The sequence below is a fragment of the Schistocerca serialis genome, chromosome 10 (genome assembly GCF_023864345.2).
Source record: "Schistocerca serialis cubense isolate TAMUIC-IGC-003099 chromosome 10, iqSchSeri2.2, whole genome shotgun sequence".
NCBI classification, from domain to species: Eukaryota; Metazoa; Arthropoda; class Insecta; order Orthoptera; family Acrididae; genus Schistocerca; species Schistocerca serialis.
Genome location: NC_064647.1, coordinates 151,112,447 through 151,124,610, shown reverse-complemented (window position 1 = coordinate 151,124,610; position 12,164 = coordinate 151,112,447). Strand labels below are relative to the sequence as shown.

Below are 12,164 nucleotides of genomic sequence, written 5' to 3'. Positions count from 1 at the left end.
TCGCAAATACAGCAAGAGCAGGAAAATTAGAGGATACTGTAATCAGTTTGACACCTCATGCTTCAAAATTTCTGACCAGAATAGCATACACAACGGGAACTGAAAGTGTTATAGGACGATCAGTTTGAGCGAAGTATAGGTAAAGGCACCAGAAAGCCAGTTCTGAAGTTATTCTTAACAATGGAAGCAAAACGTAGGTACCGACCGTTGTGGCCGAGCAGTTCTAAGTGTTTCATTCTGGAAACGCGTGACGGCTACGGTCGCAGGTTCGAATCCTGCCTCGGGCATGGATGTGTGTGATGTCCTTAAGTTAGTTAGGTTTAAGTAGTTCCAAGTTATAGGGCACTGATGACCTCAGATGTTAAGTCCCATAGTGCTCAGAGCCATTTGAACAATTTTTTTGAAAACGTAGGACAACTGAAAGTTTCATAGGATACGGCGACACATAAGAAGAAAACATGAAAGTGGTGCACGGCGCCTGAAATCAACCTAAAAGAACACTGCATGATGTGGACTACACCTCCGAGACTGATTTTATTAATTGCGCATGAGCGACGTCAACCTAATAGCTACGGTGGTGGCTTGATCAAACAATAGCAAACAACAGCTGTTAAGTAAGAATGTGCACCGCAAGTGTGTCTTCTTTCTTGCGTCACAAATCGAAACGAAGCTGCTTCTATAAATCAGATGTTCTAGAAATTCTCCAGATTATTTTGAAGAAGAAAAAAGTGTGTACAAGGCTTAAAGGAGGACTCAGAAGTGGGATTAATACTGAGGACAAAATAATATCAACGACAATATCCTCTGATGACAATAATGAGGAAGAATTATGAGGTGTGATAAATGGAAGAAATGTCAACTGAGTGCAAAATTTTGACTAAGGGCTGAACTATTGGATGGCTGTTGTAACTGATTATTTATTCCTGAAACAATTACGATTTATTACAGGCGATTACTGGTTACGTATTTTTTGTCATATACAGATCTTTTCAGCGTAGCTTAACATGTAGAGCTCATTTGCGTTTACAGCTCTCTCAACATTAAAATCGTATTTCAAAATTAATTTTGTACTTTAATGTTGAGACGGCTACTCTGGCAGTGAACTTATTTATGTGACGTGGGTTATCTGATAGAACAATCAGAAATTACTGGGAAGAATCGGTGTGAGCGGGCTTATAATAACTGCGTGCCTTTATGGAGTCCTTATATTCTTGGGGTCGCTGGAGGTGTATTGGTAGAGAAGTGAGGTTTCTGAAGCGTAGCGCTGAGGCCTATGGTTACCTGTATCATTGGTATGCTGTAGAACACGAATAGGTTCGCGTGATTGATACGTATCGGCAGTGTAGAGGATGCACTGGAGATGACTGCGGCTGGTAGAAACCCTCCGACTTGTTGCATGATATTGGAATATCCATTGTTGACGGTGGTTAGGACGGTGGTTAGAAAGGAAGAAAGCAATAAGGCAGAAATGAAGAGCTAGTAAAGGAGACTAGAATGTAACACAGCGTCGTAGTCTATATCGAGATCAAAGACATAATTATTACGTATTTTCTATGTTAGCAAGTTTATACGAGAGTATAAAATTTCGCAAAATTTTGATGTATTCTCGTTGCTGATAAGGCGACAAAAGCAAAATAAAAATTATGGAATAGAGTTCCATTCATTCATTTGGTGGACAGGGAGGAGAGAGAGAGAGAGAGCACTCCGTCTTCAGGCCACAAGTGGCCCATCGGGACCATCCGATCGCCGTGTCATCCTCAGCTAAGGATGCGGATAGAAGGGGCGTGTGGTCAGCACACGGTTCTCCCGGTTTTCTTTGACCGCTGCTATTGGGTCGAGTAGCTCCTCAATTGGCACCACGAGGCTGAGAGCACCCCTAAAAATGGCAACAGCGCATGGCGGCCCTAAGGGTCAGCCATCCAAGTGCCGGCCATGCCCGATAGCGCTTAACCAGTGATCTGACGGGAACCGGTGTATCCACTGCGGCAAGGCCGTTGCCGGGGGCGGTGAGGGGGGGGGGGGGGGGCGGTGGGTAGGGAGAATAGCGTGACAAATTTCTTGACCGCTGTGCTAGTTACTAAACGATCGAAATGTTAGCAGGTGGCAGCTAGCGATCAGTTCGCAAGCGAAGCACTGACCGTCAGAGGCGGCGACGGCGACCAGTAAGCAAGCGAGAGTCCTCCAGAGAGCCATCTCGGTCTTTCAGCGGCAGTCCTGGCGGAGGTGCGCCGTCTACATATAAGCCCGCTCCCCACCCACGCCCCCTCACAAAACCTGCAGCTGCTGTTTGCACAGTAGCAGCTGCGCTCCGTGTCGGCACACTTGTTTTTGCATCGCGCGACACACCTCCGACCGTCAACACAGCTCTAACCCTTGTACGCAGACGCGCTGTGTTTGCGAGAGAGCCGCAGGACCAATCAGCACTGGCGACCCTGAACACGGAGGTGCATTTTGTGTTTGTCTTGCACGCTTCTGAGCTCCCGAAAATAGTAAGATTATGCCCTCCTTCAGTCGTAAATATCTTGTATAGAAGGTAAATAACTGCCACTGTTTTTTCGGAGCAGTGGCACAGTTACGACGCAAGGCCGCATGGTGACCCTTTATTAAAAGAAAAAGAAGAGTATTTCTGTACGTGACAATAGGTGAGAAGGACGATTGTCACAAAACGAAATCCCATACGGCTAAAAACGTTCCTATGCATGGGGTAGTCAAAAAGTTTTGGTTGCCGTATCAAAATATTTCTTTATCTAATTCTGCATTTCTGGCGTCAGGTAACGCCTATTATGGTGCCCATCTCTTCCCTGGCCATTCCACACTTTTCTGCCCTACCAGATTACAATATCTGACTTATCAATGTAGTCTTCTGCAGTTAATTTAATCGAGATATTCAATCCATTTCCTTCTGAGGCCCTCAGTTTGTATAAAGTAACAAACTATTGATACCAGCTGCATCAGGACTTTATGCGGGATTTGCGGCGACGAATTAAAATGTGTGCCACACCAGAATTCAAACGTTGTATCTCCTGCGTGCTAGGCAGTTGGGTTAACCAATGCGCTACCCAGAAACAGTGCGTATCACACGCTCCCTGGGCGACTCACACTCGTACCTAGCGCCACCTGTCCACAGTACCAGTCCATGTTCTCCATTCTCGCTAAATTTTAGCTTCCCGCTGGTGGACCAGACGTGCATGTGTACCGAAGATTGTGGATTCATTTTCCGTCAAAGTGAATCAATTGTGTGAATGCGTAGTGTCTGTTCCTTCGAACATGTCCAAAAGACACTGTGCATTCATATTGAGCCGTGGCTGGCTCGTGCTATGCACTGGATTAAACCTTAGTTGCGATTCTGCGTTTAGCCTCCCGTGGCTATGGCGATTATGCTGTTATCCTCTCCTTCTGCAGGTGGCAGCAGCGGTGTACATCCATATTCCCGCCTTGTACTATCTTTGATCTGGCGCTTACAGTTTCCGGCTGGGCGGTGTGCGACAAGTAGGTCGGTTGGCTTGGAGCAGTGAGGAATTCTCGGCGGGGCGTCGTTTGGCCGAGCCCACTGGCGGAGTGTGTGTCGCTGTTCCCATTGCTACGAGGTCCGTGGCTCACCGACCCTGGACACGAAAGTTGAGTTTTGATTTAACCTACCAGCGAGTCGAGACTGTTCACATCGTGTCTTTTGCAGTTCGTTGTCGGCTGTTGGGATATTCCCGCGAGCAACAACATGGCTTTCAAGTTAGAAAAATTCTAGCCACCGTCCAGTGGAGTTTCACAGTATTTGGTTATTTGAACAGCAATGCACCAGCGGAATCTTTTGCCTTGTGGCCGTTAACGTTCCGGTTACCTACCCTGGCTGTTGACGTAAATTTCAGGCAGTGTGGTTTCCTCGGCGTGTTGTTGCTGTCCAGCACGGTGTGTAGTTCGACATCTCCTTTGTACGGTTGGTTGTGGGCGCCAATATCTTCTACATTGTTCAGTTGAACTCCCTGTTGTGCCCTGGTAGGGTGAAGTGGAAGTTATCTTGTCGGTGGGTCCATTGACTGTCGGGCGGTTGGGTTGTCGTCGGATCGTGAATGGTTGGCCCGACTGCCTGACTCACCTAAGCGAGCGTTAGTGTTCGAATTACAAACCAACCCCCGAACATCTGAGTGCCCTTGTGTCTACTGCCCTACTTTTTTTAAATTTTTTTCTTGTTGTTTGTACTTGTATGGCTTCTAGTCGATTTTTTTTTTAAATTAGAGTTGTTTTGCTCTTAAAGCCTTCAGCCTAGTTTAAAGTACTGTTTCACGTAAGCCCTAAGGCATTTTATAAATTTTAATATTGTTGAATTTTTTTAAGTCTTGGGCCTTTGGCCGATTTTGAGTTTGAGTTGTTTGCTCTTAAGCCCTTCAGCCGAAATTAAAGAACTGTTTCACCTAAGGCCGTTGGTATTTAAAAAAAATTAATGTTATTGAGTTTTATATGTTAGGGCAAAGACGATTTGAATTTAACTTGTTTATTTCAGCCTAAGTAAAGAACTGTTTTAAGATAAGGCTTGCCTTTTACATTCTGATTATGCTTGTGTTTTAAGTTATTGGCCTTCAGCCATTTTTAAATTAAAGTGTGTTTAAAAAAAAATTTTTTGGGGCTCTTGTATTGTTTGATCAAATAATAAAGTTGTATGTTCGAGTGTAACTGACAACCCCTTAGTTTTGCCTCTTTCCATAATTCTGTCCTGAACTGTGGGTTAAGCTGGGCGTTTCGCATATACTTCAATTTTGTTTCTAACTGAAAATGTAGGGGCATCCAAATGAAAACTGAACATCAGCCATAATGGGAAAGTAATCACCACTCGCGCGGAGACATTATCTCACAGGGAGACGAGATGATCAATTCCTGTTTCTTAGAAGGCAGTCGGCAGGTGATGGTTGCAGTGATCACTGTAGCAAACAACTACTGATACCAGCAGTATCGCTGGCCCCGGGTTTGATCACAACCGAGATGATTCTTAATACACGTCGATCAGGGGCCTGAAAATGGCGCAGTAAGACGCTAAAACTGGTTGCCAAATAAAATAAGGCTGGAAATTTCACTGCTGAAAGGTGTTTAGACATTCTTTATCGAACACCTGAGTCGCGCAATTATCTCTAAAAAGATGGACATACAGAGAATCGACTTTGGTTTGACACATAAACGTTTCCGCAAACCACGCCTGACATATCCGTCATAAACGGCTAATTCTCGGCTTGTACTACGAGTAGAAGTGTGGAATACATACAATACGATGTTGAATGCGCTCTATGTGTTGAACAAGAATACGGAGGAAGGGTGGAGGGAGGAGGATGCGTAGAATTCTTCTTAAATAAAAAGTATCTTCGGACTATTGCTGCTTTTATCAGAAGCTTTGAGTATCGAGCTGTGGTTGTTGTTGTTGTGGTCTTCAGTCCTGAGACTGGTTTGATGCAGCTCTCCATGCTACTCTATCCTGTGCAAGCTTCTACATCTCCCAGTACCTACTGCAGCCTACATTCTTCTGAATCTGCTTAGTGTATTGATCTCTTGGTCTCCCTCTACGACTTTTACCCTCCACGCTGCCCTCCTATACTAAATTGGTGATCCCTCGATGTCTCAGAACATGTCCTACCAACCGGTCCCTCCTTCTAGTCAAGTTGTGCCACAAATTCCTCTTCTCCCCAATTCTATTCAATACCTCCTCATTAGTTATGTGATCTACCCATAAAATCTTCAGCATTCTTCTCTAGCACCACATTTCGAAAGCTTCTATTCTCTTCTTGTCTAAACTATTTATTGTCCACGTTTCATTTCCATGCATGGCTACACTCCATACAAATACTTTCAGAAACGACTTCCTGACATTTAAATCTGTACTCGATCTTAACAAATTTTTCTTCTTCAGAAACGCTTTCCTTGCCATTGCCAGTCTACATTTTATATCCTCTCTACTAAGACCATCATCAGTTATTTTGCTCCTCAAATAGCAAAACTCCTTTACTACTTTAAGTATCTCATTTCCTAATCTAATTCCTTCAGCATCACCCGACTTAATTCGACTACATTCCATTATCCTCGTTTTGCTTTTGTTGATGTTCATCTTATACCCTCCTTTCAAGACACTGTCCATTCCGTTCAACCGCTCTTCCAAGTCCTTTGCTGTCTCTGACAAAATTACAATGCCATCGGCGAACCTCAAAGTTTGTATTTCTTCTCCATGGATTTTAATACCTACTCCGAACTTTTCTTTGGTTTTCTTTATTGCTTGCTCAATATACAGATTCAATAACATCGGGGACAGGCTACAACCCTGCCTCACTCCCTTCCCAACCACTGCTTCCCTTTCATGCCCCTAGGCTCTTATAACTGCCATCTGGTTTCTGTACAAATTGTAAATAGCCTTTCACTCCCTGTATTTTACCCCTGCCACCTTCAGAATTTGAAAGAGAGTATTCCAATCAACATTGTCAAAAGCTTACTCTAAGTGTACAAATGCTAGAAACGTAGGTTTGCCTGTCTTTAATCTTTCTTCTAAGATACGTCGTAGGCTCAGTATTGCCTCACGTGTTCCAACATTTCTACGGAATCCAAACTGATCTTCCCCGAGGTCGGCTTCTGTCAGTATTCCATTCGTCTGTAAAGAATTCGCGTTAGCTGTGGTACTCTAGATGAAAATCACGACACAGAGTTGCAACTGATTTCTGCAAAGCACAAACGCTTTTCGCTCCCACATGAATCGAAACTTACATGGCCGAGCGGTTCTAGGCGCTTCAGTCCGGAACCGCGCTGCTGCTACGGTCGCGGGTTCGAATCCTGCCTCGGGCATGGATGTGTGTGATGTCCTTAGGTTAGTTAGGTTTAAGTAGTTCTAAGTCTAGAGGACTGATGACCTCAGATGTTAAGTCCCATAGTGCTCAGAGCGATTTTTGAAACCTTACAAGTGGCGCCAAGTCAAATTTTATTTGCGTTGCGCTGCTCTCCTAATTCTCTATCTCCATTTATGCAGTCCTGTGAAATCAAATGAATGTTTTTGAAACTCCCTGTGTTACTGCATCGAACCATGAATTGTGGTGCGACCTCTACGTCCACTCACGGTCGATGCGATCATTGCGTTGCCTAAAGTTGATCCTGGCAGCATCAATATGTTTCCGTCGCCGTCTTCATCGAGCACTATGGTGATTGGGGGATTTGAACTGATGTACGTAAAGGACGCCCAGGACACACATTTATCGTATACTGGCATTGTGCACTGTCCTTATCTACAAATACTTACCATTCTCCTCAAGAAACGTAGTGCGCAGTTCTGTAGCATTGTCCTCGGGATAAATACGAGCCATACTGTTTAAGTGGTGGTCGTCAGGTGCAAGTTGGCTACTGTGGTTGGACGATGGCAACTACTAAGGCGCACAGTCGGCCAACTCACTCTGAAACATATAATAGAAAAAAGTACCCAAAACCCTACAAAACTATGCTCTTTTCAGATTCTTCGGATCACTGATTAGGAGTCCGATGTCGGTGCTACAAAATTTGAAATGGTGGATCGATTTTGGTGGATCAAAAATTACAAATACGTAGCGGATTCCAGCAAAAGTTTGGGTATAAGGAATTTAACGTCGCTAATAACGCATTAAAGTTGCAGTATTGAAATCTTTCGATTTTTACATTTTTCACACCAAATAAGTCACATTTGTCGCTTGTATCGTTATCGCTTTCAGCAGGGTCGCTGTCCAGTTGTCCACCGGGAGATGGTTCGGAACGCAGATCTTTTCTGGAATCTCGAGATAAGTAGATCCGAAGATGCCAGAAGCCATTGGAATATATCACACATCGTTTACCCACGAAAATGTTTGTGTGTAAGTCTTGTCGGTGACGCCGGATGTTCTTATTCCGAGTTACCGGCGCATCTTCAGATAGACGACCAATAGGCATCGGGGTAGCTTCGATTATGCCTTGTCCGTGCATCAAAATTATGTGGACTGATGATATTCATGTCTGGTCTCCAGCCGGAACATAACGTCATCTCGACACATTATTTTGGCGGTCTACCTGGTCCCATCTTCAGGTGAGTAAGCCGTCCGGCGAGTTAGTGTGACGCCTTACTCATCTTAAGATGGGAGCCAGGTGGACCGCCGAAATATTGTGTCGAGATGACGTTGTGTTCCTGCTGGAGACCCGACATGAATAATAAGATCAATTACTACGGCTGGAAAGTTTACAGAGCCATACGTCGAATGATGTCAGCAGCGGGTGTTATTGCAGAATATTGTGAGTCCGGAGAAGCTGGCATCCGACTTGTGACAAATATACTTTCTTTCAGATTTCTCGATAGAAATGCTTTAGTTCTACAGTTTCCTGCACAAAATTTGAATATTTCTGCAGAGTTCCCCGAAAAGAAAAACAATATGACTCGGGAAAATTTTAATCGTGTAAAAAAATTACTTTCCGATTTCAGAAAAAAAATTATGATCACAGTTCTGAGTAGCTTCCCAAGAATTCTAAAGGAAAGCCTAATGATATTTTCTTGTGTACAGGTAATACTTTATGAGTGTTGCAATAACAAGAAATCCGTCTTTACCTTGTGGTACTGCCGCACTCAAGAAAAATGACCATCTACTAAAAGCATGTAAATATGCGCACGCATCTATATATGAAGTCGTTAACTGTACTATTAAGGTAGCAGAAGAACAATTTAGGCAAGTGGAGCCACGTAGACGAAATTTTTTAACCGCCGTTTCAGATAGTAGTTTAGATTTATGTCCATATATGTCACTACGCAGGTTAAAATGTCATAAACCTACCTTCTGCAGTGCCCATCTTGTTTTATCCTGACAACTGCGTAGGATCGCTGTCATATCTGAAAAAAGTGTCGTTTCCGATTCGTAGTTTAGTGGTAACTGTCAAGACACGTATCGTGTCGACTTGGGAGTGGATTTCCACCGCAGTATGAACCAGTGCAATCTACAAAAGATTTCCCTGGACTTAAGTCGGACAGCACAGTTTTTCTGATTCTGTTTTGAGCAGGATCTCAAGCGAGTTGGCCCACTATGCGACTCAAATCTGCAATGTGCAGTGTCTAATGACAGTGGTTAAATGTTCGAATGAAGTAGCTATCTCATCCACCTTTAATGTATAAATTCGTTGGAGCCATTATTTCTGCGTCTTGCAATTTTCGCATTGTTACCGCAAAATCAGTGCCCGTTAGTTATAGACATAGCCTTCTTCTCAGATGATTAGAACGTGTACAGTGAAATAAAATACAGCCAGATTTTTCCGAAGTATCATGGCATTGTGGTATCGTCTCTTCTGGTTCTTGTATTAACGAGAAAAGTGCTAGAATATTTGACCGATACCTTTCCAGTTCGTGTCGTAGGCTGGAGTCTGGTGGTTGGTACGTTGCAGCTTTCGACTCTAGTCTATCCTCAGGAAGACTGTTCATGTCTTTATAACCACTCCGTCTCTCTGAATCTGATAACTGTATTCATTTCTAGGTCTCCATCTATAATTTTTACCACCTACTCTTCCACCCATCACCATACTGACTTCCTTGATGCTCCTGGACAGCGTCTTATCAACTGATCCATTCTTTTAGTCAACTTGTGGCATGAATTCCTGCTTCTCAAATTTGTTTCAGTACATACTTATTAGTTACAAGGTCTACTTTTCCCTTCTCCAGCATTCTGACTCAATTCTTATAACATCCTGAATTGGTCTCTGGATTCACATTTCGATGGATTTGAGTCACTTTACACGGTTACTTTTTGCCCATCACCGCAAGGCACATTTTGCTAAAGACCTTGGCAGTATAATAATAGTAAAGCTAATCACGTGAAATAACTCTCCTTTCCAGTAATACTACTAAAAACAATTTTCAGAGCAAGTTGTGCGTCGCTGCATCTCAGTGAATAATATTTAACATCTCATTGTTGTTTTATGAAACGTTGTTGGATGATCTAGAGTTCATTAATATGAAACGTATTTATATACTAATTTATTACGTCAATATCGCGAAATTACTACACATGTTCACGATACGAGTTTCAGCGTGATATTTCCATCTTCAGATCCGATACTTAAATCCATAAACAGCTTCCTCATTGTGCAAAAACTCTAGTTTTGTCCGTAGTAAACATCATTAAAATGTTATAAAGTACGTTGCTGAAGTATGAAAGCATCATGCTGTGACATGGGAAAGGAAATGAAATCAAGACGTTGTGTCATCTCTATATAGCGCTTACGAAATTAGACTAAGTTTATCCGTAACGGATATTTTAGAACCTGTGACTCTCAATTGAATGTAAATACATAAAACTTCAACCTGTCACTTTTTTGAACAGTTATTTATTATTTCATGTACCGGTTTTCGAACCTTTTCAGGTTCATCTTCACATGGTTTTGCATATCTATTTCTACCATAATGCTCGGCGCTGGCTCTATGCCAGGAAATGGAACATGCTTTAACGTATCGACATGAGTTTTGATTATCTGCCGGTATGGATGCGAAATTTAGTCTTGTACTTACTGCAACAGTACGGGTGGGTTTTTTTCTATTAGTTTGTTTTGAAAAATTCATAACATTTATTCTTTTACGCTTCCTTGTGCTTTTTGTGTGCTGTCTTACTGTAATTATTATAGCAAAGATAACTGGAGTAGAGTACCCCGTTGTTCATGAGGGTTCACTTAGGCCCCCAGTTCACCCTCTCATTTCTCAAGACTCTCTGTTACATAAGCCCTACATAAAAAGTACACGGCGATACTTCAAATACACTTTCTCTTGCCTTGTGACGAAGTGATGCATACTTTACTAACATATTTTATACTGTTTTTGTGAAGTTCAATATGAGTAAACAAAGAGTTCGTATGTTATGAAGAAACTGTTCGTGGATTAATTATCATATATGAAGATGACAATAACTTGTTGAAACTAACAATGTAAATAGCTGAAGTAATTAGCGATCTTGATGTAAAAGGTTACTGAATGAACATTTATAAATCGGTAAGTTCCCATTGGAAAATATGTCAATTATTAAAGAACTTATCTATGTCTAGAAACAGAGTACATGAACCTCACTCGACTGCATTTAATAGCCATTTTTCTACATTTTACTCTGCATAGATCATGGCTTTCAAACATTACCTAGTGATTCCTTTACAGAATTTTGTGATTTATAATTGCAGTCGGTGTTGATCGGACTTTAGTTGGATCCAGTTTGTGAACACAGATCTTTTTGTTTGTTTGAATCATGTTACCTTTACGTTCTAGCAATATTAGTTGTACAAATTCGTATGTGTTTCATTCTACACTGGGAATAAATGATCTTCGGACATATAGACGTTTGGGATTGCGTACAGTGTCTCAGATTTTGTCACTACAGTTGGTGTAAGGTATATTCAGCTGTTAGACACATAACAACAATTTTTAATGCTATATTTATCAGAAATGATGCGTCGGTGCAGGAGGCAGTCTATAAGTTGATACTGCAGTTTTGTTGTAGAAACTTTTACTTATATGCCAAGATCACGATGTTAACATATTATTGGATAACTAGTTTAGGCTGTATAAATTGCTATTTCAGATCTTTAAAAGAAAATATGCCGAGGTTACAGGATTAGTGCAACAAAATAGTGCAGTAGAACACATACAAAAACTCATTGAGAAAGAATTAAGTAACTATAAAACCAGGCGGTGGTAGTCACATCATACAATGACTTAAACCACCCTGTCACAAGAAGAACATGTAAAGTTCTGTAAGATAATAACTCTTAGAAAATCCTGTTCATGTGGACGGATACAATTCAAAGTCAACATAAAATGGTGAATACAACCAGTAAGTACAATTAAATAAAACCGTAACACAAGAGAGTCGAGGCACTACAATAACATACCACATGTTCAACCATAATGTGCCCACAAGTGTATATATATATATATATATATATATATATATATATATATATATATATATATATATAGCATTAACAAAACACATATATCTCGCAAAATTTCGTTTCGTAGTTTAATGCCCTCTTGGCTACGACATATTAACAAAAACCTAGAGCCTAGAGTAGGACAGTTCTCACTTATTGTTCCATCTCAGTTGCACTTTTTTAATTAGGTTACCTGTTTCGATCAGCGTGGATTATCTTCAGATCTAAGTAGTTGCGTCAAGAACCCGTACTGATAT

General features: G+C 41.7%; 1 protein-coding gene across 1 annotated transcript in view; it reads right to left on the bottom strand.

Moving 5' to 3' along the window:
• Positions 1-2,277, bottom strand: part of LOC126424536 (uncharacterized) — a 49,727-nt gene extending 47,450 nt beyond the window's left edge. The window contains exon 1 of the mRNA XM_050087274.1: positions 2,139-2,277. Coding sequence (XP_049943231.1) covers positions 2,139-2,193 — 55 coding nt within the window. The 5' untranslated portion in view covers positions 2,194-2,277. The remainder of the gene's footprint in view (positions 1-2,138) is intronic.
• Positions 2,278-12,164: the final 9,887 nt, after the last annotated feature.